Source organism: Anolis sagrei, chromosome 6 (assembly GCF_037176765.1).
Source record: "Anolis sagrei isolate rAnoSag1 chromosome 6, rAnoSag1.mat, whole genome shotgun sequence".
NCBI lineage: Eukaryota > Metazoa > Chordata > Lepidosauria > Squamata > Dactyloidae > Anolis > Anolis sagrei.
The window spans coordinates 21756682-21783635 of NC_090026.1; the positions used below are offsets into that span (position 1 = coordinate 21756682).

Genomic DNA, 26954 nt, shown 5'->3' on the forward strand with positions numbered 1-26954 from the left:
TTAAACAGGATGACAGTTAGGGAATGTCAGTTGAGTAACGTTTGTTAGAGAATTGTGTTGAACCTTGAATGAGCTTGAGTATAGAAGTCTGTCAGAGTGCAGAAGCTCATGTTAGGCAGTTAGAAAATGTTGAGACTTGTGTTTATTTGAAAGTAAACTCTTATTAAAGAGAGCTGTATAAAGCAACATAGTTTATGAAGAAACTATTAAAGATTGTGAGTTCAAGATACAAATGTTGCTGTAGTTTTTAATCCTTGACAAGAAATGTGCCTGTATCTTTAAATACATTAAGTTATCAGTAAACAAAACTAGTTATCTTTAAAAGAAGTCTGTTTGCATCATTGTGGCTGAAAGCATGAAACAGAAGCAAAATATCTACATGCCCAGCAATCATCCATTACCAGATAAACTCTACTAACCTGATTAGGTTGTGATCCCAACAGTTCATGATCTATATACCACGATAGTCAGTCATCCTAACAGGTCATGATCCATTATCCCCAGTATACACTGCCAGATAATCTGAGATAAGCAAATAATCTGGGATCAGATCCTGGGATATAGAACAATGTAGATCCATCCTAGGACTCTTGAAGACCAGGATTTGATTCTCCATCCAGCCATGGAAACCCATTGGGTGACTTTCAGCAGGTCACCGTCTCTCATTTTAAAAGACAGGCAATGCGAACCCACTTTGAATATATCTTGTCAAGAAAACCCTATGATTGTCATAAGTTATAATCAGTTTTTAGACAGAAAACAGAATCGTGTGTGTTTCCAGTGTCTTGCTTAATTCATTGCTAGTTACCATGACTAACTGAAATACCATAGAAGGGGATATACTGATTTTTTAATGCGTGCAAACCACTTTGTTTTTTCGTCTGAAATCTTGAGGTCCGACAACCAGAACTAACTACAAAATAAAAGCTCCAGTAGATAACTACTTATTGAAAATTAAAGATTAGAGTGCCCCATACCATATGTTTATTCCAGGAATGTATTTTTACTACCTAAATTGAGCTCAAAGTTCTGTCACACAAAAAATCATGGACCATATTTTATACGATCTGAAGAGAAACCAGATTATATTGATCTGCAAATCACCCCAGGCCTTTTGCCCACTCCTTTAAAATAATAGATATTGTTGTTTGTTTTAATTTGCATAATTTATATGTATTTTGAATTTTATCATCATAGATTTTGAATTACCTTTGGTAAATTCTATGGGGTATCTATTTCGATGTCAGGAGTTATGTATGGGATACACACATTTAAAACCCAATTTGTTCGAAATCATTTGTATAAAACATGTATACATTTGTGTTGTCGAAGGCTTTCATTGCTGAAATCACTGGGTTGCTGTGAGTTTTCTGGATTACATGGCTATGTTCCAGAGACATTCTCTCCTAGGAGAGAATGCCTCTGGAATATGCCATACAGTAGATCAATAGGTTCCGCTCCGGCGGGAAGATACCAGCGCTCCATGCAGTCATGCCATCCACATGACTTTGGAGGTGTCTACGGGCAACGCTGGCTCTTTGGCTTAGAAATGGAGATGAGCACCAACCCCCTAAGTTGGAATTGACTTGACTTAATGTTGAGGGAAAAACTTTACCTTTACTGGTTGTTAGGAATTGTGGAAGTCCAAAATACCTGGAGAGCTGAAGTTTGCCCATACCTGTTCTACATCAATGCAGGAGTGATGTAGCAAGCTTTGAGACTTGCAAGAAAATGAGGCCTGTTTCTGTTTCCTCTCATCCTTCAGGCGAGCTGCTGGCCACCACTCTCCAGGGAAGTGGCGAAGATGTGAATGCAGCAGTTGATGCTGCCACAAAAGCCTTTGCAACTTGGGCCCAACTCCCTGGCTACGTTCGAGCCCGGCATTTATACAAGTATGTACTGACCATGAGGTGCCAGTCTTCAGGGCCTGTTCTACCATTAGGCAGAGGAAGATAGCCACCTTGCCTCAAGGCATACATGTTGTGGCAATCAGAAATAGGTTTTGTTGAAGAACTGAGCTATGTGTTTCTGTGATTTGTTCTGTTGTCCACCTTTTCTTGAGTTGGGTGAAGGATGCTGTCCTGAGCTAAAGCCCATTAGAGTAGATTTTTTTTAATTGTGTCAGAAGCGACTTGAGAATATACTGCAAGTTGCCTCATGTGAGAGAACTAGCCACCTGCAAGGACACTGCCCATGGGACGCCCAGAAGTACTACCAACTTATGGGAGGCTTCTCATGTCCTCACATGGGAAGTTGGAGAGATGGGAGCTCATCCCATCTCACAGGTTTGAATCACTGAGCTTTCGGTCAGCAGTTCAGTTGGCACAAGAGTTTAACCCATTGCACCACCGTGGCTCCTATTAGAGTAGATACATTGAATAAATACAACTTCCATTGAATCACAGACTTGGAAAAGACCACAGTACAGCCCTCTGCCATGCAGGAACACACATCGATTTTGTGGGTGTGTTCTCAGTGTGACTACTTAGCCCCATTTCTAGTTAGGACCTTGACTTAATGATAATGCTTTCTTCTCAGGGAGTTCCAGGAGCTATAGTTCTAAATGAGAATACTCAGCTCTTTCATCAAATTTAATTTTCTAAGACATTCTAAGAGACTAAAGCAGGCATCCTCAAACTGCGGCCCTCCAGCTGTTTGGGCCTTCAAGTCCCAGACAATTAAACAAGCTCATTAGGGCTTCTGGAAGTTGGAGCCCAAACAGCTAGAAGACAGTTTGAGGATGGCTGGAATAAAGCATTAGATATTAAAATGAAAATGAAGTAAGTAGGAAACTGATACACATATGTAGTGTAGATATCCTCACAAGTGACTGTCTGCTGTAGTTAGTTTGTGTACTTCCAGCTAGCATGGATTCTGGGCTAATCACTCAAAACAACGAAACTTTTTCCAGACTCTTACTGTTTGCTTTCTAAGATACATTTTGTGAACTGGAAGATGTGGATATGGATTTTTAAAAAAATTGGACTACAGCTCCCAGAATGCTTGGGTTTTCAAAATCTGGAGGCACATATCCTCAGCTAGGGCACTTTGGCCTCTTGCTCAATTGACTTGATGTTGTGTCATCCTTACAGTGTGGCTAGAACCATCCAGAAACATCAGCGTCTTCTAAGCCTTCTGGAGAGCCTAGACAGTGGGAAGTTAATCCGGGAAGCCCGTGACACAGACCTGCCTCTGGTGGTCCGGCATTTCTACCACCATGCAGGCTGGGCCCAGCTGATGGATGTGGAGATGAAGGGTTGGAAGCCCCTTGGTGAGTTGGACTAGGGCTTAGGACTTTGTCTAGAGCACTGGTTCTCAACTTGTGGGTCCCCATGTGTTTTGGCCTACAGCTCCCAGAAATCCCAGTCAGTTTACCAGCTGTTAGGATTTATGGGAGTTGGAGGCCAAAACATCTGGGGACCCACAAGTTGAGAACCGCTAGTCTAGAGCAATGGTTCCCAACCTTTGGTCCTCCAGGTATTTTGGACTTCAGCTCCCACAATCCCTAACAGCTGGCAAACTGGCTGGAGAACCAAGGGTTGGGAACCATTGTCTAAAGACTAGCAGTCCCCCTTCTGGTTCTTACCATGTTTTAAAAAACCCAACAGCATTTTGAAGCGAAGTTGGCCATAAGGGGCATTTTGTTCTAATATAATGGTGAATTGTTCTTTCATCCTGAAGCTCAAATTCGGTTTCAGAGAAATTTTGGAAAGAGGTGGACTAAATGAGAATGCTAAATGAAGCCGAAGAAGAGAATTAATGAAAAATACTAACATGGTTTTAACTTAATAATAATAATAGTAATAATAATACACTTTATTTATATTCTGCCCTTCCCCTCTAGGGGATTCAGAGCGGATTACAACATTTACATGCATAGGCAGACATTCAATGTCTTTACAATCATATACAGCAAGATGCACAAACACAAAGGCAGAGGCTCCTCCTTTCATTTCCAGCTTCTGGAGGTGGCACCCATCTCTGGCCCTGAGAGGTGCCCTTCCCCATTCTCAAGCTGAGGAGCCTATGTTATCACTTTCTGGTTTTGTGTGGCCAGGAAGATTGCTAGGAGCGTCTCTTTACCTTTTCCGCTGAAGCTGTATCTATCTACTCACATTTGCATGTTTTCGAATTGCTAGGTTGGCGAGAGCTGTAGCTGACAGACAGGAGCTCACCTTGTCTCACGGATTTGAACTGTCAACCTTTAGGTCAGCAGTTCAGCAGCACAAGGGTTTAACCCATTGCACCAGCACTCTTTGAATCTCCTCTTTAAAACCCAGGATAAATCTGCCTAAAGGTCACTATATTTCAGAAATGCCTTGTAGGAACATGACAACAAGACCCCTTTTTAAGGGCTTGAAAGCTTTTCCTATAGGAACATTACTCCAAAATGTCTGTATGTTTGAATGCTGTGTGCCTTCAAGATGTTTCCAATGTATGGTGATCCTATTCAAGGGTTTTTTGGGATTGAGAGTGTGTGACTCACACATAGTTACCTGGTGGGGTTTCATTGAAAGACAGCAATAAATAACATAATTCTCTAGTCCTCACTTGTTGAGCCCATTATCTTGTCCAACCTTCCCTAACACAGTTGGAGATGCTGGGAATCATGACTCCCTATATCTGTAAAGTATTATATGTTACCTGGTTTCTAATGTACCTGAAGAACTCTGGAATTTGACTAAAACCCAAGTCTCTCTCACACAGGTATTGTTGCTGCTCTCACCCCTCGGAATTTTTCTTTGCTGACTATAACCTGGAAAGTGTGTCCGGCATTGGCTATGGGTATGTAAAATTGGGCAGGTGTTTCTGCTGAACCAAGTGAGAAATGTGAACCAGTGTGGTTTAGTGGTTAGGTATTGGACTAGGAGCAGAGAAATCCATGTATGGTATTTATCCCCATATGACCATGAAACTTAGTTGGTGACTTAAAATAGCATATATACACACAAGTATAAGCTGTGTTTTTAGCCCTTTTATTAGGCTGAAAAAGCCCCCCTTGGCTTATACTCAAGTCAAGGTTATCTATTATTTTACTGTTATTATTATTAATATTACATTTATTATTTTTCTCTATTTATTAGTGTTCTTATTATTACATTTATTATTTTTCTTTATTGTTATTACATTTAATAAATATAATAACAATAAAGAAAAATAATAAATATAATATTTTCCTCTATTTATTGTTATGATTACATGTATTATTGTACTCTATTATTATATTATTTTATTCTAATTATTATTGTTGTTATTACATTTATTTTTCTTTATTACTGTTATTACGTTTATTATTTTATTCTATTATTATTACATGTATTATTTTACATTATTACATATATTATTGTACTCTATTATTATTACCTTTATTTTATTTTATTATTACTGTTATTATTACATTTCCATTATTTTACTCCATAATAATAATAATTATTATTATTGCATTTATTATTTTACTCTATTATTATTGGAAGGATACATCAGCACATTTACATTGAAGAGGGTTGGAATAATGGTTTAATCAGAGTTGAACAGTCTTCTCTTAAATTACAGTTTTATGTAAATATCCAAAAACATTTAACCTACTGATGCCCCAATTAATATAATTTTATTGGTATCTATTTTTATTTTGAAATTTAGCAATAGCTGCTGCATTTTCCACCCCTCATTTGTACTCGAGTCAATACGTTTTCCTAGTTTTTTGTGGTAAAATTAGATGCCTCAGCTTATATTCGGGTTATACTCAAGTATATATGGTATGTAGGACCACCAGTGAGAGTAGACGAAGTGAAGAGGTTAGCTGAGGCAGCAGATTTTAATGATAGAAAACTACAGGAATTTTTTAAAGAACGATTTGTTGTTATTGTACTTCAATGAGCTGAGCACTATTTGCTGTGTCTTTTGAAGGAACAAAGTTTCCTATGTCAGCTTTGCAGTTACTAAATAGTAAGTCAACACCTCTTTAATTCTACAGATTCAGAATATTTTCTTTGGTTGGGACTAGTAATTGGAATTTCAGTTCATCGTATACATATATATGTGTAGACATACACGTGCGCGCACACACCAGCCTTCTGCTAACTGGTGCCCCCTTGGGATGTTGAACTAAATTTACCATTATCTTGCCTCGGTTGATGATAATACCATTTGTAGTCCAACATACCACGAAAGCACCAGATTATGAAAAAATGATGATTATCCATACACAGCCTGAGTATTTCTGTAGACTTTTGTCTCTCTTCTTCTTTCCCCTCCTCTTATGATTGCTATCACCACTTGTATTGCCAAACAGGAAACACCGTGATCCTAAAACCAGCCAGCTCCACCCGCCTTGCAGCTCTGTTCCTGGCTGAGGTCTGTTCCCAGGCTGGCCTTCCTCCCGGGGTCCTCAATGTCATCACAGGTGACCCGGGGCTGGGAGAGGCCTTGGCTACCCATCCAGGCATTGACAAAGTGGCTTTTGCTGGTTCGGCTGAGGTAAGATCTGTTCTCCATTCATGGTCGTGAGAAAGAGGGCTAGAATGGGTCTTGTTCTTTTCAGTCAACCCTAAGCTAGTACCTGCTGATGTGCCTGAAGAAATGGATGCATTTTGTGTGGCTCTCTAAGCTATTGTCCTTAGAGTTTCTATATGGCAAAGTCTTCAGTATTTTGGACTACACTCTCACCATGCTTGGCCATACAGGCTGGGTCTTCAGGGGGTTGAGGGTTTAGACCAAAAGTTTCAACCCCTTTATGCATGAAGATGTCCTTCTGCTGTTATGTTGGGTTGTTCGTCATGTTTACGGGAAATCATGCCACTCCTGTGTAGCACCAGCAGCAGAGGAACATCCAGTGTGGGTTGTTTCCTCTTTCTGAAGCTAAATTGAATATCGTACTATTGTAGGAGAAGCTTCATATGATAGCTCTTCCAGGGTGGCTGGAAGTTTCCATGTTGTTGTTGTTGTTGTTGTTGTTGTTACGGCCAATTCTCTCACACCAGAAGCGACTTGCAGTTTCTCAAGTCGCTCCTGACATGAAAAAACAAAAAACTGGGATATAACCAAGACATGTACCACCATGACCATATATGACTTCTCCAGGAATGGGGGCAGTTGTCGCACTAGCTTTAATTCCTGGTCATTGCTGATACATGGGCCTCCAGGTTCAGAGCCCAATTCATGAGTACCCCCAAACTGTGAACCTGCATTTTCAGGGGAAGTGTGACCCCATCTAATATAGGCTGACTCCCTATTCCCATATCTGTCTTACGACCGACCAGTAATATGGTTCACCATATGTTGAACTTGCTCTAAATTCTCAGTTCTTAAGAAGCTCTCTGAGGTGCTGAATTCCAATACCAAATTAGGTCCAATGCCTCAGTTGGCTCCTTTAAAATTTAAATTAAATCCCGGAGCAGATCCATCATCCAGCTGTCATGGAAGCTGCTCAGAATTTCCTCTCTCAATAGTAGATTAAGTATTCTTGCAAGGAGGCTCCTAACTTCACTCGAACTTTCATGGCCTTTCCACAGTGACCCAATGTGGGTAGAATGGAATGAGTTTTTGGCCTCTTGTCTCTTTTTATTTCACTCAGCTTTCCCATAACCCAGTGTCCTCAAGTGGTTTGGGACTACAAGACCCCTCCATCATGGGAATAGTCCAACACCTGTGTAAGGTGCCATGTTGGGTGAAGATTGAGTTGACACAAGCTTAGGTGACACAGTGAGCTCCACAGTTCCAACAAGAATCAACATTTTGGCCTAGAGGGCGATCATACTTTGGGCAGTGTAGGAGTTGTGTTTTCTGAGAGTGTGAAAGATAAGCTACTAAATCAGTGGTTCTTAACCTGTGGGCTGTGGACCACCAGTGGGCTGCGAGGACGAAAATCTGGTCCATGAGCCCTCCTTCCTTTTTATTTATTTTATTTTATTTTATTTTATTTTATTTCTGCTCCTTTCATGCCACCTGCCACTCCTTCCCTGTTGCTGACCATGGCATATATTCTGTATCAGAAACTAGAGCTGATGTGGTCTATCCAATGCAATTTTCTGAATCAGCACCCCAAACCATATCTACCAAAAACTGATTCATAACCCTTTTGGTACTAATGTTGGAGAGTGGTTGCTGGTCAAAATGGTCCCTGGTCAAGTGGTCCCTGGTCAAAAAAAGGTTGGGAACCATTGCACTAAATGTACACACCTGTAATGCATGGAATTGTGTCATTGTGTTGTAGGTGGGCCGCAGTCTACGCCGGGCCACTGCCGGAACTGGCAAGAAGCTTTCTCTGCAGCTCGGAGGAAAATTGCCCTTCATTGTCTTTGATTCAGCAGATCTGGATAGTGCCGTTGATGGACTGGTCGATGCCATCTGGTTGAACCAGGGACAGGTAGGCTTGACTGAGCGGTGAGTAAGGTGGATGTGGGTAGAAGGTCTGGGGAGTGAGAAAAGGCACACAGATTAACATTTTCTATGCCTTTATCCCAGGCACAGGCCAGCTTTGGCCCTCCAGGTGTTTTGGACTTCAACTCCCATAATTCCTAACAACCAGTAGGAAATCCAAAACACCTGGAGAGCCAAAGTTTGCACATTCCTGCAATATTCCCTATGAAAATGTGAAATCGGTAAACTTGTTTCTACAATGCCCCTTATAACCAGATTCCTCCTATGTGGGGCAGTCATTAAAATGCAGTGGCTTTATTTGTCTCCACGTGTTCAGGTCCACAGTGCTGGGTCTCAGCTGCTTCTGCAGGAATCCATTGCCAAAGACTTCATTCAGCGCTTAAAGCACCGAATGGGGCAGCTCCGTTTAGGGGACTCCCTGGACAAGGCTGTGGACATGGTTGCCTTGATTGACGAGAAGCAACGAGATGCCATTGAGTGTCTTGTGGAGGCAGCACGGGCTGAAGGTGCTGAGGTAAACCCCTTATAACCAGATTCCTTTCAGTGCTAGTCCTTTCGGGCCTTTTGGAGGGGAGTAAAGAATTGCCAAAGTCTCTAAAGACAACAGCTTTGCCTCCTCCACATCCCTTCAAGTATTTAAAGAGGGCAATCATGTCATCTCTCATTCTCCACAAATTGAACATGACCAGCTCCTCGTATGTTATATTTTCCATTTCTCTTATTGTTCTTATTGCCCTTCTCTGAATCCACAAACTTGTCTATATCCTTCTTAAAATGAAGTGCCCAGAACTGAATACTGTGTACCAGATAAGCATGACCAGTCCAATATATCCCTGACTGATAAAATCAGCTTTCTCAAAATCCAGGATTTTTGTTTGATTATTCTCTTCTTTGACCTGTCCCACAATCACTAATTATAACATTACATTTATCCCCAAAGTACTAACAGAAAGAGAGGATGTGAATATTTTGATGATGATGATAATTTTTATTTTATTTTTAGGTCTTCCAGGCCAAAACATCTCTTCCATCAAGTGGCCTGTTCTACCCTCCAACCTTAATCACGGGTGTGCACACTACCTCTCGCTGTGTTAGGGAAGAGGTAAGAAGACACATGGAAGCCATCTCTTAGAAATTGCTCGAGAACCAAGCCTTAGTATTCGGTTAGTTTTAGGTGGTAATAAATTATCTGTACGTATATGAAGAGAATGTTGTTGAAGGCTTTCATGGCCGGAATCACTGGGTTGTTGTAGGTTTTTCGGGCTGTATGGTCATGTTCTAGAAGTATTCTCTCCTGACGTTTTGCCTGCATCTATGGCAGGCATCCTCAGTGGTGAGAGAGTTTTTCTCACCACTGAAAAAGTGGCCTTTTCCACAACTTTAGGTTCAAATGCACAGATGGCATGGCTTTCAGGCTAACATGGGTTCCATCATCTTTTCTTTTTAGATAGTATGTAAACCAGTGGTTCCCAACCTTTTTGACCAGGAACCTCTTTGAAAAGGGACCACTCTCCCAACATTAGTACCAAAAGGATTATGAATTGGGTTTTGATCAACGTTAGATTCGATTTGGTTATCTAGGGTGCTAATTCAGAAAATTGCATTGGATAGACCACATTAGCTCTAGTTTCTGCTACAGAACATATGCCATCCAGTAGTCGTTATCTGCTCGCCCACAGAAAACCATATTTAATAATCTAGTGCTGATGTGATAGTAATCTCTGTGGGTAGTCAGCCTCTCTCCTTCCGACATCCCCATTGCCTTGGCACTATAAGAAGGTTTTGTAAGACCAGTCACTCTTGTTGCCACGTGATTTCAAAGCAGTGGTGTGGTAGTGTTCTTGCTGACCTCTGGTCGTTCACAGACCACAGGTTGGGAACCACTGATGTAAACAAAAGATAACTGTCCTTATCTGTCGCCCATGTCTGCAAAATAAATCTACTCCTATAGGTAAGTCTGCCCTCTTGTGGCAAAATCATTATAGTATTGATACAGTGTATGTAAATATAAAGGAAGCTGCGTTTGTCTAAAAGAAAAATTCTAAAAAGACAATATAGTCACTTCTGCAGATTTGACTTTTGCAAAGTTGATTAATGGTGGATTTGATTAAAAGATTATTTTTTAGGAATCTCTAGGTCCTCCAATGCTACTCTTGTGTTAAGTGTCCAGTGGAAATGGTGCTGGAAGACCTGCAGATTCCTAAAGAGATGCTCTCTCAGATTTAAAAAGTGATTTTTTAATTTGCAGTTTTCCATTTTCAGCTAGAGTTGAACCATCAAACCATTTGTTATGAATGGCAAATCAATACACTTGCAAATTCCATTAATTCAGCTAGCTTACTTTAGATGGGAGTAGCTCTTGGATTTCAGGCAGGGCATAGAAAGATATAACAGACCTAATAGTGATTGTAGGTGCTTGGAAAAATTAAATTATACCTCATTTGAAAGGTACACAAAACAAATCCTTACTAGGTTTTCCTGTCTGAAAAATTACGAAACATAGGGACTTGTGTGTGGTGGGACATAGTTTTCTTGGATGCTGCTTTTTAAATAAAAGATCTTTCTCAAAATATATTCTTCTTGCTACCACTATAGAATATTATCTTTTTAGGAGACTTATAGGTCATTCTAAAATTAATTTCCTTTGGTTGGTTTTCACTAAGCTCCTACTGCAATCACTCATCATTTTAAAGATTGGCTTTAATGCCTTGTATTCCAGATCTTTGGGCCTGTACTGGTATTACTGACCTTCCGGACAGCCAAGGAGGCATTGGCTTTGGGGAACAGCACCCCTTACGGGATGGTTGCCAGCGTATGGACAGAGACCCTTCCCTTAGCTCTGGAAGTTGCCCGCAGGTAGGGTTTTCATTCCAGGACATACCTCTTTCTTCAGAGTTTGGAAATTTACATTTTGTACTACAGTTCCCAGACCCCTGGATTCTGGGCATTGATTTATGTTGTGTGGCTTTATTTATTCATTTTATTTCATTTCCACCCCACCCTTCTCACCACAAAGGGGACTCGGGGCATTCCATATTGGGGGAAATGTGGTTTTTCAAATAAATATGTGCATCCATATCTCTAGGTAATACATTCCTAGACATTTCCAAGTTGAAATGTGAAACCATTTATAATAGGTAAAGGTTTCCCCTGACATTAAGTCCAGTCATGTCCGACTCTAGGGGTTGGTGCTCATCTCAATTTCTAAGCTGGCATTGTCTGTAGACACCCTCAAGCTCATGTGGCCAGCATGACTGCATGGAGTTCCGTTACCTTCCTGCAGAAGCGGTACCTATTGATCTACTCACATTTGCATGTTTTTGAACTGCTAGGCTGGCAGAAGTTGGAGCTAACAGTGGGAACTCACCCCACTCCCTGGATTCAAACCACCGATCTTTTGGTCAGCAAGTTCAGCAGCTGAGTGGTTTAACCCACTGCGCCACCAGGAGTGGGGGGCTTACATATAATTGTGAATCCTATTTAAATGAAGGAATTCTGGTGGAAGTTGACATAAAGCTCTGCCAGAGGACTTAGAAATTCACTAGCGAGAACAACTTTCTGGCATTTCAGGTTCCGCCAGTGCAACCCTGTGGAAGAAGCCTACCATAAAATTGTGCTGGAGGACCTAGAAAATGACTAGGGAGAACATATTTTTTTCAGACTTGAGAAATGAAAGCGTGTACTGGTCTCATGGATATGGAGGCCATACTGTAAATTTGTAGCCCCAAAAGTAAGTTATACTCTTAAGGTATACAGTTCTATTCACATGTGTTTGGTTAATGCTTCCCAATGGTAAAGTCTATCTCAGGCAACAGATACAACTGTGTCAAGAGAGGGAAAGGACAGTAGTGACAACTTAACTGTTGGGCGAGTGGAGTTATAAACAAAATACCCTCCCCATAAACGTACAGCAGAGGAATCCACTTGCATCGGTGTAACCCAGCTCCAGCAGCCACAAAACCATTGACAGAACAAAAACAGAACTATTTCTCACTTCTTTGGGAGGCTTTTTTTCCCCCTTGTAACAAAAATAATACAGTTTCAGCACTTACAAAATAAAGTTCCTTGTAACCCAAATAACATTTATCGCTCTTCGTTCTTGGCTTCTCTGTTCATACACTGGCTTTTCTTGCTCGCAGTTATGCCGCTTCAACTTCGCTTACACAGGACTTACATAGAGTCCAAACACAGAGAGTAACTCACAAGCTTCTCACACAGGGGCTGATCACTCCACAGTCACACCTCCTTATATTATCGCCCTACTGGTTTTGCTTAGTCGTTGCAATTTAATCCTTGTCCCAGTGGCTCAGTGGGTTAAACCCTTGTGCAGGCAGGACTGAAGACTGACAGGTCACAGGTTCGAATCCAGGGAGAGCTTGGATGAGCTCCCGCTGTCACCTCTAGCTATCCATGCAGGGACATGAGAGAAGCCTCCCACAAGGATGGTAAAACATCAAAACATCCGGGCGTCCCTTGGGCAACGTCTTTGCAGATGGCCAATTCTCTCACACCAGAAGCGATTTGCAGTTTCTCAAGTTGCTCCTGACACAAAAAAAAACCCCTTTCAGTGTTTGGCTAATATTCTTGTAATTAAAAATGCAATGTTAATTTTCAATATTTCTGACATTAACTATCTCAGGCATCCTCAAACTCTGGCTCTCCATCTGTTTGGGCCTCCAACTCCCAGAAGACCTAGCCAGTGTGTTCAGTGGTCAGATATTCTTGGAGTTGGAGGTCCAAACAGCTGGAAGTCCAATCTTTGAGGATGCCTGAACTAGCTATTCCTTCTGTGCCGCTAACCATTCCCCCCTCTTAGAGAAGAGACACTCAGCCTGGGTTCATCTGCTTCCCTCTAGTGAAATTGGGACACCTAAATTTTAGCTACTTACCTAGTTGGCTTCTGGAAATAGAGAAGAGTGTCATCATGTCCCTTGCCTTAAGTTGATAAAAGTCTTGAGCCAGCTCTGGTAACCAAATAAGTCCAAACATCTTAATTGCTCAAGTGATGTCACTACTGATGCTTCATGCCTGGTCTTACCCCATTCCCTTCCATCCTGTCTCTCCCTAATTCTGTCCTTTCAGTTTGCAAGTTGGGACTGTCTGGATCAATGGCCACAACATGTTAGATGCTGCGTCTGCCTTTGGAGGATACAAGGAAAGTGGCTTTGGTCGGGATGGAGGCAAAGAGGTGAATGGATAATAGACTGCTTCTGAGACTAATGGGCCAGTATTTTGATCATGATTCTTTGTAGGGAGTGGGAGCACACAACTAAGCATGTCTCTAGCATCTGAATGTTAATTCTTTCAGCTGTCTTGGTTAATTTAAACACCGGTTATCTTTTGAATTATAAAAAGGGGCAGCAGAGGGCTATATTTGCCAGCTAATAGTAGAATTTAACTATTTATACGCATAATAAAAGTGAAAATCTGTATGCATGTGTGTGGCTGGAGTGTCCACTTACACAGACAGGCTCCTGCCTCCACAAACAGCTGTAGCTCACACTAAGGAGACACCAATAGCCCTCCTTCTAATGACACTGCAGGTTATAGTGAGTGCCATGAACATGTACAAGAGCTCTGCCAATGTCTTCCACAAACACAATGCTGCCCACCACCCAGGTGAAGGCGTTCATACGGGGACAATTTCATCCTAGATTGTATGTGTTTCCTTTACCACAGACATCTCAGTGTTTTTGACTCTCTACATTAGTGTGGAATTTGTATGACCCCGCCCACTGCCTCTCCCTTAAACCTTTTCCAATACTTTTTTATGGCCCACAACAAACAGAGGAATTGATCAGCAACTTAATATACTAATGAGGTTTGGGGATAATTCACCATGATAGGTCCTGAGATATGTAGATCACCTCAATCTAAGAGCAGTCTGAACTCCTCCAACGATGGACCCAGAACTGACTTGGCACACAGAACCACCATGACTAGCAAAATGTACTTGAGGTCTTTGGAGGGATTTATAGGAATTGTAGCTCACCTACATCCAGAGCTCACTATGAACCCAAACAATGATGAATCTAGACAAAACTTGGCATGCATGCCCAATATGCCCAACTTTGAATACTCATAGGTTTTAAGGAGAATTAGCCTGGATATTTTGGAGTTGTAGGTACTGGGATGTACAGTTCACCTGCAATCAATGAGTACTCTGAACTTCACCAAAGATGGAATGAGACCATACTTGGCACACAGAGCCCTCAAGTCCAGCAAAAAATACTGGAGGTCTTTGAGGAAATTCGCCTTGATTTGTTAGTAGTATTTCACCTACATCCAGAGAGCAAACACTGACGGATCTGAACGCAACTTGACGCACATACCCGATATACCAAAATTTGATTACTGGAGGGGTTTAGTGGGAACTGACTTTCCTTTCTGGGAGTTGTAGTTCACCCATGACCAGAGAAACGGTGACTTCCACCGATAATGGACCTGGACCAAACTTGTCACACAGAACTGCCATGACTAACTCAACCTACTGGAGGGGTTTGAGGGAACTGACTCACCGTAGTGGGAGTTTACCCTACAACCAGAGAGCACACTGAATCACATCAGTGACGCATCTAGAGCACACTTGCCCAACATGGAATTTTTGGGGGTTAACAAATGCATAAGATTGTAGTTCACTGAGAACCTTATACATTTTGTACAATTAAAAATTGACTTTCAAATAACCAGGGCAATGCCGGGGACCCAATCTAGTAACAAAAAAACCCCAGAGTTGTTGATTTGAACATGGTCTCTCTCTCTCTCTCTCTCTCTCTCTCTCTCCCTCCCTCTTTATTTTTTAAATTTTATTTATTTATTTTGCCCAGGGCCTGTATGGGTATGTCAGACCAAATTGGGAGAACCGTCCACAATCCTTCACCATGGATTTGAAGAATAAAACTTTTGCTACCTCACAAGGGTCTGTTCTCCCTCCAGTTATGGCAGAAAGCAAAGTCCCACGCTCAGTCGCATCTGAACCAGAAGGGAAAATCCCAAGGTAAGAACAGACTTTAATGCAATTGATGTCTCCCCCATTGAGGCTGGATAAAAGTGGCTGGAGTCTGGAGCAGTTTCCAAAACACCCTGTTCATGTTGTATAGGGGACTGGGTTCTGCTATTTGAATTCTAACTCCAAACTCCATTAGATTGAGTTTGGCAGTGCTTCTGGGAGGAGAGGAATCTTTCATGTTCTTCCTCCTTTCCAGTGTTGCGGCTATCATGTCCATGGCCAGAGTCTTCACTAGCCAGTTATAGTATTTTGATGCTACTATAATTGCAATTACAGTACACCCTACACATTCACTGGGATTGGGGAACCCTCCAAAAAGGGAGGAAACTAAATAAAAAACACTATTTTTTAACCTGACCAAACACCTCATTAGGACTTGCTAGGTCCTCAGGTACACCTAGTCTGCAGTTATGTGAAACCACAGATGATGATGATGATGATGATGATGATAACTTTGTATTCTGCCCTATCTCCCCAAGGAGACTCAGGGAGGAGTCCAGCATTCACAAACACAAAGGCAAACATTCAATACCTAGAAACAATGAAACACAGATAAAGTTAAAGGCTTCCCCTTCTGGCTCTGAGGGATGATGCTCATCTCTGGCTCTGGGGTTGGTGCTCATCTCCATTTATAAGCCAAAGAGCCGGCATTGTCCATAAATACTTCTGAGGTCATGTGGTCAGCATGACTGCATGGAGCACCGTTTACCTTCCTGCTAAGGTGATACCTATTGATCTACTCAAATTTGCATGTTTTTGAACTGATAGGTTAGCAGAAGCTGGGGCTAACAGCAGGAGCTCACTCCATCCCACAGATTCGAACCGCTAACCTTCTGGTCAGCAAGTTCAGCAGCTCAGCAGTTTAACCTGTTGCACCACAGCAGCAATGGGTGAACGCCATTGAATTGCCTTACTTCCATTCCTAGCATATCATAGAAATTAGTTTAGAGGACCTACAGATTCATAGAGTACTAGCTGTGCCCTGCCACGCGTTGCTGTGGCCTATAGTAAAACTTTTCAAAGTAGAGGTAGGTATCTGGAGTGTTATGAAAGAGAGGTACCTACCTATTCCTTCCCCCTTTTTCTCCCCCTTTCTCTCCTTTCTTCCTTCTCTACCTCTTTCTTTCTTTTTTTCCTTCTTTCGCTCCTTGGTTTCATCCTTCTCTCTTTCCTTCATTCCCTCCCCCTTTCTTCCTTTGTCTCCTTTCTTCACTCCCTGTTTCCTTCCTTCTTTCACTTTTTATTTTCTTTTCTCCTTCCTTCTTTACCTCTTTCCTGCCTTTCCTTCCTTTTATTTTTCTTTCCTTTCTACTTTCTCTTTTTCCTTCCTTCGATACCTCTTTCTTTCCTGCCTTCCCTCCTTCCTTTCTTCCTTCCCAATGCTTACCCAACCCTTCTCGTGCTTTCTGTTGGGTCATGGGAGTCCTGTGTGCCACGTTTGGTTTATTTCCGTCGTTGCTGGAATTCAGAATGCTTTGATTACAGGTAAACTATAAATCCCAGCAGCTACAACGGAGGGGGGTGGGTGGAGGAGGAGTGCAGGGGCGGGGCGTCGGTGGGTGTGGGCGGGGCTTGGGCGGAGGGGGTGGGAGGAGGAGTGCAGGGGCGGGGCGTCGGTGGGTGTGGGCGGGGCTTGGGCGGAGGGGGTGGGAGGAGGAGTGCAGGGGCGGGGCGTCGGTGGGTGTGGGCGGGGCTTGGGCGGAGGGGGTGGGAGGAGGAGTGCAGGGGCGGGGCGTTGGTGGGTGTGGGCGGGGCTTGGGCGGAGGTGGTGGGAGGAGGAGGAGTGCAGGGGCCGGGCGTCAGTGGGTGTGGGCGGGGCTTGGGCGGAGGGGGGTGGGAGGAGGAGGAGTGCAGGGGCGGGGCGTCGGTGGGTGTGGGCGGGGCTTGGGTGGAGGGGGGTGGGAGGAGGAGTGCAGGGGCGGGGCGTCGGTGGGTGTGGGCGGGGCTTGGGTGGAGGGGGGTGGGAGGAGGAGTGCAGGGGCGGGGCGTCGGTGGGTGTGGGCGGGGCTTGGGTGGAGGGGGGTGGGAGGAGGAGGAGTGCAGGGGCGGGGCGTCGGTGGGTGTGGGCAGGGCTTGGGCGGAGGGGGGGTGGGAGGAGGAGGAGTGCAGGGGCGGGGCATCGGTGGGTGTGGGCGGGGCTTCGGCGGAGGGGGGTGGGAGGAGGAGGAGTGCAGGGGCGGGGTGTCGGTGGGTGTGGGTGGGGCTTCGGCAGAGTGGGGTGGGAGGAGGAGGAGTGCAGGCAGCATGGGCAGGGTAAGATGAAGGAGGGGGCGGAGAGATGGTTTCGACAGGGCAGGAAGCGGCGTGGCGGGGCTTGGACTGGGGGAAGAGGGTGGCAGGGTTAGAAAGGGGCGAGGCTTGGCAGCGGCGTGGGTGGGCTTAGCAGGGGGAGGGGGGAAGTTGCGTGGTGCATGTGTGGGCGAGAAGGGGGCGGGGCGAAGTTGGATGTCGGTGAACTACAACTCCCATACTCAAGGTCACGGAGGGAAGGGGTGGGGCGAAGGGAGGGGGCGGGTCTTTCCGGAGGGGGTGGAAGGAGGAAGGAGTGAGTCAGGGAGGGAAGGGGTGGGGCGAACGGAGGGGCGTGTCTTCAAAGTCTCCCCCTCCCTTCACCCCACCCCTTTCCCTCTGTGACTCATTCCTTCCCTCCTCCCTCCCTCTCTGGTTACACGCCCCCTCCCTTCGCTCCACCCCCTCCTTCATCTTACCCCTCCCACGCTGCCTCCAAGCGCCGCTGCCTCGCCGCGCCGCATCCCCACCGGCGTGTCTTTCCGGAGGGGGAGGGAGGGAGGGAGGAGGGAAGGAGTGAGTCAGGGAGGGAAGGGGTGGGGCGAAGGGAGGAGGCGTGTCTTTCCGGTGGGGATGCCGCGCGGCGAGGCTTGGAGGCAGCGTGGGAGGGGTAAGATGAAGGAGGGGGTAGAGGGAAGGGGGCGGGGGGAAGTTGCGTTGTTTGTGTGTGTGTGGGCGGCGACATGTTCGTGCTGGGCGGGGCGAGGGAAGTGCTGAGGGCGCTTTGGCCGTTCGGCCATGTGTGCGCGCGAGCTGGAGACTTTGCTCCAGTGCGCATGCTCAGTTGTTTTGCCATTTTGTGAGTGTGTTGTTGTGTTGTTTGTAATTGTGAGTGGATTAGTTTGTACCGAGTGGGTTGTCCTAGGGCCATGGCAATTTTGGTGCAGTTTCGTTGGGGGGGTTTAGAGTTTACCTGTCCGGTATAACCAACCTAACAGATTTATATATATAGATTAAAGGCAAAATATGTATATGTGTTTCAGGACAATGACAGAGGATTGTGGGAGATATATATAGTTCACATCTTAAAACACTGACGGGGTTTGGAGGGATTGACCTAGCATGATTGGAATTGTAGTTCACCCACATCCTTCTGCATCCTTCTGCATTTTCTGTTGGGTCATGGGAGTCCTGTGTGCCACGTTTGGTTTATTTCCGTCGTTGCTGGAATTCAGAATGCTTTGATTACAGGTAAACTATAAATCCCAGCAGCTACAACGGAGGGGGGTGGGTGGAGGAGGAGTGCAGGGGCGGGGCGTCGGTGGGTGTGGGCGGGGCTTGGGCGGAGGGGGTGGGAGGAGGAGTGCAGGGGCGGGGCGTCGGTGGGTGTGGGCGGGGCTTGGGCGGAGGGGGTGGGAGGAGGAGTGCAGGGGCGGGGCGTCGGTGGGTGTGGGCGGGGCTTGGGCGGAGGGGGTGGGAGGAGGAGTGCAGGGGCGGGGCGTCGGTGGGTGTGGGCGGGCCTTCTGGTCAGCAAGTTCAGCAGCTCAGCAGTTTAACCTGTTGCACCACAGCAGCAATGGGTGAACGCCATTGAATTGCCTTACTTCCATTCCTAGCATATCATAGAAATTAGTTTAGAGGACCTACAGATTCATAGAGTATTCTCTCTAGAAATTTGTTAGGTCCTCCAGTACAACTCTGTATGTAACTTTCAAGTGAAGTATACCATAGAATTGCTTGGATGACCTATAAAATTCCCAGAGAGAGCAAAGTGTAGGAGGGGAGTCAGGATGACAGAGTTCCACCATGTCTCCTGGGTCATCAGTTGGGAACCCCTCCCCCAGCAACAATATAGTAATATGTAATACTAATATTGTGCTGTGTTGATATTATAGTATATCTTACATATAATATTGATAATAATATTATAATGCAATACAATATAATACTAATAGCAATACAACATAATAATTGTATATTTTGTATTACATGTAATATTACTAATATTACAGTATAGTTGTATAGTACAATATAGTAATATATAATACTAATTGTGTTCTGTGCTAATACTAATAATGTATACACATATAATATTGATAATTTTATAATGTAATAAAATATTATACTTACAATAATACAATATAATAATTTTGTATTTCATATTACATGTAATATTACTAATAATATTACATTATAATGGTATAGTGCAATATTGTAATGTATAATACTAATATTGTGCTATTCTAATAATATAATACATTGTATGTACATATTACTTGTAAGCTACTCTGAGTCCCCTTCAGGGTGAGAAGGGCGACATATAAATGTTGTAAATAAATAAATTTTCCCCCAAGGTGAGAGAAAGTGAAACCACAGATGTGGCTTCTCAAAGGTTTCTTGGCAAAAAATCCTTTTAAATATTTTTAAATTCTGTGTAAAATTGTTTTTAAAATAACAACAGCAATACTGCAAAAAGCTAGAAGTGTTTATCTTTTTTTTTTCCTCCTGTGCGGGGCCAGTGTGGACCGAACCTATAAGTTGTACTACGGAGGTGCTCAGAAAAGACCCGACTCCATGAGCTCCCGGGCCGTCCTTGATCACGATGGCAAAATTATAGCATATGTGGCTGACGGGAGCATCAAAGACATCCGCAATGCTGTGGAAGCAGCTCACAAGGTTGCACCTGGGTGAGTCTGGGTTAAGAGTGGTGCAGTACTTGTGTGCAATTCTGTTGCAATGTTTTGCCAATGGATGGGGAGAGGGAATAAAAAAAAACCCCCTAGATATCTCACCATGGCTATGCTATGTAAGGCTGGTTAGGAGTATTTAGTATGTCTGCCCTACATTTGAATGAGGGGGGAAATCTGGTTTAGCCATAATATGCAGGTTATGCATAAGATGATGGAATTGGAACACATTTTCAGGCCAGCTACATTGCTCCCCTGTTTAGTGCAAGAAAACTAGTTATATGCTTCTAGGAGGTTTCAGCTGAGGAGGCAGATGCTATCCAAAGTCCTCAAGACCTGAGTTATTACTGACCTCAGATACTATTCTAATGTTGTGGTCCTTCATCCATGGCAAGGTAAGGAATTCAGGAATGGGAAGAAGACCATGTCTAGACCAGGGTTTCTTAAACTTTTGCACTTGGAATTCCTTTCAGCCTGAGAAATCTTTACATGACCCCAGATAATAATAAAGATAACAATAATAATAATAATAATAATAATAATAATAATAATTCTTTATTTGTACCCCGCTACCATCTCCCGAAGGACTCGGTGCAGCTTACAAGAGGCCGAGCCCAAATACAATAGTAAAACAACAGCACAACAAACAGCATAATAACTCCAAAAAAAAAAATTAACATTAACAACATGCAATGATGCAATTCAAACCAATGGCAGGGCCAAATGTAATAATTAAAATTGAAAAGTGCTGGACATGAGCAGGTGGGGTGTTTGGAGGGGGATGGGCATGCAGATATCCTAGATCTCTGATAAAGTGCGTTGGGACATAATGCAAGGAGTTTCCTTATTCTGGAAAGGCACACTGGAACAACCATGTTTTCAAGCTCCAAATAAATATAAAACAATAATTATGTACTGATAATAAACCAGCATTTGCAAGGCTTGCTAAACAGACTGATTTTCCTTTTTATGAAGTACTAGTTTGGGTACCCGACATTGCCTGGGTTATTTGAAAAAGTCATTTTTTTAGTTGTACAAAATGCATAAGGCTGTGGGTGAACTATAACTCACGTAATGCCAACTTTACCCTGAGAAACTTCATCATTACTGATGCATCATGGGCAGGGTTCAGTCTGCTTTCTGACTGCAGGGTAAACTACTACTCCCACTATGGTGAGTCAGTCCCCTCGAACTTCTCCAGTTGGTTGAGTTAGTCATGACAGTTCTGTGTGCCAGGTTTGGTCCAGGTCCATTATTGGTGGAGGCCACAGTCTCTCCTGCTTTGGGTGAACTACAACTCCCAGAAAGGAAGGTCATTTCCCCACAAACCCCTCCAGCAATTAAATCCTGGCATATCAGGTATGTGTGCCAAGTTGGGTTCAGATCCATCGATGTTTGGGTTCACAGTGCTCTCTAGATGTAGATGAACTCCAACTCCCCCAAATCAGGGTGAATTCCTCCCGAAGACCTCCCGTATTTTTTGCTGGTTATGGGGGCTCTGTGTGCCAAGTGTAGTCCCATTTCATCTTTGGTGAAATTCTGAGTGCTCATTGATTGCAGGTGAACTATACATTCCAGTACCTACAACTCCAAAATGCCCAGGACAATTCCCCTCCAAACCCACCAGTATTCAAATGTGGCTGTATTGGGTATGCATGCCAATTTTGGTCCAAATCCATCATTGTTTGGGTTCATAGTGTGCTCTGGATGTAGGTGAACTACAACTCCTATAAAACCCTCAAAGATCTCCCAGTATGTTTTGTTGGTCATGGGGATTCTGTGTGCCAAGTTAGTTTCAGGTCTATCATTGATGGAGTTCAGAGTGCTCTTAGATGAACTATACATCCCACGACCTACAACTCCTATGAATCATGGTGAATTCTCACTTATCCAACATAAACGGGCCGGCAGAACGTTGGATAACCGGAAATGTTGAATAATAAGGAGGAATTAAGGAAAAGCCTATTAAATGTCAAATTACATTATGATTTTACAAATTAAGCACCAAAACATAATGTTTTACAACAAATCGACAGAATAATAATAATAATAATAATAATAATAATAATAATAATTTATTTGTTGGGGCCCAGCATTTAGCTAAGGGGACCCCAACTGGGGTCAGGACCCACGGTTTAAGAAACAGCATCATAGACTGTGACGATGTGTAAGTTTTGTTTCTTTGGTTGTGTGTAGTTTGGACAGTGGTTTAGGGATGATAAGTATGGGAGATTATGTTTTGTGGGAGAGGGTGGCTTGGTGTTAGCTGAGTTGCCATAGCAACAGGGGCGGAGCCAACTGCCTCTTCATGAGGCAGCTGTGTTTTTAAAAGTTAGTCAGTGGCCGGAGAGCTACTGAGAGAACACTGAGTCTCAAGGTGGAGATTCAGGGAATGTAGTTGTAAGCCGGTGAGCTACAGGAAGGGCCTGATTTCTCTAGTGGGAGAAACAGGGAGTTAGTCAGTGGCCGGAGAGCTACTGAGAGAACACTGAGTCTCTAGGTGGAGATTCAGGGAATGTGCCTGTAGCCAGTGTGCTATAGGGAATTCCGTGAAAATAAGCCTTTTAGCTTAGTTGTTATATTAGGGCAGTTGTCCAGAAGGGTTACATCTGCTTAAAGAAACTTCTTGAAGACTGTGCCTGAGATTACTCATGAAACATTACTATTGTAACCATCAAGATTTGTGCCTCTTGTGAAGAAACAGTTAAACTTATTATACGGCTGTTAAAATAAACTTGTTACTGTTCTCCTCAAGTCTTGCCTGATACAGTTTCTTCTAAGTTGAACAGCCTGCAATAATAAAGTCAGCCAGAAACAGTCCCTTTACAAAATAGTTCCTAGGCTGATATTGATCGTTGCCTGGCTTCCCTCATAGATTAGGTGGCAGTGGGTGTTTTACCACTCGCACCTTCACATTTGGTGGCATTAATACGGTCTTCTTTACAATTGGTGGCAGCAGTTTAACAACCCCTTTACATAGACACATTGGGAAACTGAATTAGATCGGTCTGGGTAAATTAATGTGACAGTTCAGTTCAAAGCCAGGAAAAGTTCCCTAAACAAGAACAACAAATAAACATTGTGGTGAAGTGTGAATGTTAACCTACAGTCATGTATAATTATAGGTAGGTTTTTAAAGGGGTAAGTATTTAAAATAGCATAACTGGGGGGATGGTAGCCAGCTCAGCTCACTCTGAGATGGGTTGCCATGGTAAAAGGGGAGGAGCCAACTGCCACTTGGCAAGAGCAAGCATTTTAAATAGGCAGTCTGTGGTCAGAGAACTGCAGGGAAAGCTGGTTCTATTGTGTTGAGAATCAGGAAGGTTTAGGCTTTTAGTCTGTGTGGTTTAGATAGGCCAAGTTGACTTATTTAGATTAGTAGTTAGGGTTTGGAAAAAAAGGGGAAGAGAACCCCAGTAAGAACCTTTGCTGTAATAGAGATAACAGAGGGAAAGAATAGGCTAGTACCTGGAGTGATCTGTTAAGAAAAGAAACACATTTTGAAGGAAATAAGTTTAAAACCTGTCTAGTGGAAAGAACAGTCCTCTTAAGAATTATTTTATGAAAGGTTATAAATGTAACCACTAAAGGAATGTACCTTTAGGAGTTAAGAAACATTGAAACCATTAAGCTTCTATACTTCAATAAACTTATTACAGTTTCTCTTAAATCCAAGCCTCTGTTTCGTATACTTTCAAGTCAAGCAGCGCTACACATCAAAGGAAGATAAACAAAATATTACAGACTAGTGGCTGAGTTATCGAATTTGTAGATTCATTACAAATTGTAGGAGACTCTGACAAATTAATAATGTCCCTACAACTGGTGGCATCGTTACAAGCATCTTATTGTGAGAGACAATTAAAAAAACAAGCTACTCTAGACAAGAACATGCTCCAATTTTGTGTCAGATTGGAAGAGAAAAGGGAGGATTTAAGAGGAGGCTTTAATCTACTTGAAATCAAGTACAGCCTCACTTATTCAACATAAATGGGCCGGCAGAACGTTGGATAACCGGAAATGTTGAATAATAAGGAGGAATTAAGGAAAAGCCTATTAAATGTCAAATCTATATAAATAAAAATGTAATGTTCATTTGTGGTATTCACAGAACTCAAAAACCACAGGATGAATTGACACCAAATTTGGACACACGACACCTAACAACCCAGTGTATGTCCTTCACTCAAAAACATTGATTTTGTCATTCGGGAGTTGTAGTTGCTGGGATTTATAGTTCACTTACAATCAAAGAACATTCTGAACCCCACCAAAAATGGAATTGAACTAAACTTGGCACGCAGTTCTCCCATGACCAACAGAAAATACTGGAAGAGTTTTGTGGGCAGTGTCCTTTGGTTTTGGAGTTGTAGTTCACCTACATCCAGAGATCACTGTGGACTCAAACAATGATGGATCTGGACCAAACTATACAAGAATACTCAATATGCCCAAATGTGAACACTGGTGGAGTTTGGGGAAAATAGAATATTGACATTTGGGAGTTGTAGTTGCTGAGATTTATAGTTCACCTACAATCACAGAGCATTCTGAACCCCACCAACGATAGAATTGGGCCAAACCTCCCACACAGACCCCCCATGTGGGCCACAGCAACACGTGGCAGGGGACGGCTAATTACATTATGATTTTACAAATTAAGCACCAAAACATCATGTTTTACAACAAATCAACAGAACAATAATAATAATAATAATAATAATAATAATACTTTATTTATACCCTGCCACCATCTCCCCGGAGGGACTCGGGGCAGCTTACATGAGGCCAAGCCTGTCAAATACAAATACAACAATACATCAGCAAACAAGCAAACAAATAAAACAATATAAATAATACAGTTAAACATATAAGCAATAACACACAAAAGATTTAAAAACATTATGGCAGGGCCAAATGTAGATTAAAATTTTTAAACCCTGAGCATGTACAGAGTAGGCATAGGGGTTTTAAAGGGGTTTTAAAGAGTGATATGGGGGGATCAATCCAACGGATAGATAAAGTGCTTCAGAGGACATATGGAAGGAAACGTTATGTAGTAATTACTATATTTACAAATTTAGCACCAAAACATCACAATGTATTGAAACAGCAGTGGATCTGGGCAGGAGGCAGACTGCGTTGGATAATACAGAACGTTGGATGAGTGAACGTTGGATAAGCAAGACTCTACTGTAATGGATGTTGTATTTTATTAAGATTTGGTTGATTATAACACCACCCTTGATCCTCTTATGAACCAATTCTTACCTGAATAGTAACCAATAAACACCAGAGGAAGTGTAGCATGTTGTGACACTAAAGGGAAAGCTCCAGGTGGAGATATGTTACTCACTGAGATATTTAAGAACAGGCCTGAATGGCTGGCCACATACTTTCCATAAGCTTCACTTTATGTTAATACAATAGACATCTTACCTCCTGGGGATTATCATGTAGAGTGTGCTAAAAAATAAACGTTGATACAGTAATAGAGATTTCAAGAACTATGGGCCTTACCGGAGATATGGAACATTGCATCCAAATTCCATCTGATGAAATGAATAGCTTGAGAAGAAACTGACAACACAATCAGTGAAGCATAGAGATGTTTATGAAAGTGAAGGCGCAACAGAGTAATGCTTTGTTCTTTAACATTTATTTTCAAAAGCTGTTTATGGACTTTCCAAAAAAACCTCTGTGTTGTTGATTTAACCTTTGCTTTTGACACAATAATTAGGATCAATCTGTTGGAGGAGCTTACCAGTACTAGAGTTGTTGAAAGGTTACTGTGTCTAATTCGTCATAATAGTGTCACTCAGATAATAAACTGAGTTAAGCAGACACTTCACAGAAGGTTTGGCCTCCTTTTGTACAATTTATTTTTTAATAGTGCGGTCCAAAGCTCATTGTATATGCAAATAAGGTAAAGGTTAAGATTTTCCCCTGACATAAAATCTAGTCCTATCTGACTCTAGAGGGTGGTGCTCATCTCAATTTCTAAGCCAATGAGCCAGCATTATCCGTAGACACCTCCAAGGTCATGTGTCTGGCATGACTGCATGGAGAGCCGGTACCTTCCTACTGGAGTGGTACCTATTGATCTACTCCCATTTGCATGTTTTTGAACTGCTAGGTTGGTAGTAGCTGGGGCTAACAATGGGAGCTCGCCTCACTTCCCTTATTCGAACTGGCAACCTTTTGTTCAGCAGCTCAGCAGTTTGACCCACTGTGCCACCGCAGATAACCTTATTATTTTACTAGCTTGCATACCTGGCGATGCCCAGGTTGTTTGAAAAAGGCACTGTTTGTGTTTGGATGTTACATCATATCATTTAATTAATTTATAACACTATTAGGAAAAAATCAGTCTTTGGTTTCGCTTTTTATGTATGCTCCCATTTGAAAATACATATGGATGTTGGTAAACTACAATTTCCAGAATCCTCCCCAAACCGCACCAGTATTCAAAGTTGGCCATGTTGGGTCTGTGTGCCAAGTTTGGTCCAGATCCATCATTGGCTGGGTTCAGTGCTCTCTGAATATGGGTGAACTACAACTTCCAGATCCAAGGTCAATCACCCCCAAACCCTGCCAGTAATTACAGTTGACCATGTTGAGTCTGTGTGCCAAGTTTGGTCCAGATCCAT

At 42.9% G+C, this 26954-nt stretch overlaps 1 protein-coding gene across 1 annotated transcript in view; it reads left to right on the forward strand.

Moving 5' to 3' along the window:
* Positions 1-26954, forward strand: part of ALDH16A1 (aldehyde dehydrogenase 16 family member A1) — a 62038-nt gene that overhangs the window by 7228 nt on the left and 27856 nt on the right. The window contains exons 4-14 of the mRNA XM_060780489.2: positions 1766-1892; positions 3093-3271; positions 4708-4785; positions 6293-6477; positions 8213-8365; positions 8696-8893; positions 9383-9481; positions 11099-11235; positions 13462-13567; positions 15207-15376; positions 20137-20304. Of these exons, the coding sequence (XP_060636472.2) occupies positions 1766-1892; positions 3093-3271; positions 4708-4785; positions 6293-6477; positions 8213-8365; positions 8696-8893; positions 9383-9481; positions 11099-11235; positions 13462-13567; positions 15207-15376; positions 20137-20304 (1600 nt within the window). The remainder of the gene's footprint in view (positions 1-1765; positions 1893-3092; positions 3272-4707; positions 4786-6292; positions 6478-8212; positions 8366-8695; positions 8894-9382; positions 9482-11098; positions 11236-13461; positions 13568-15206; positions 15377-20136; positions 20305-26954) is intronic.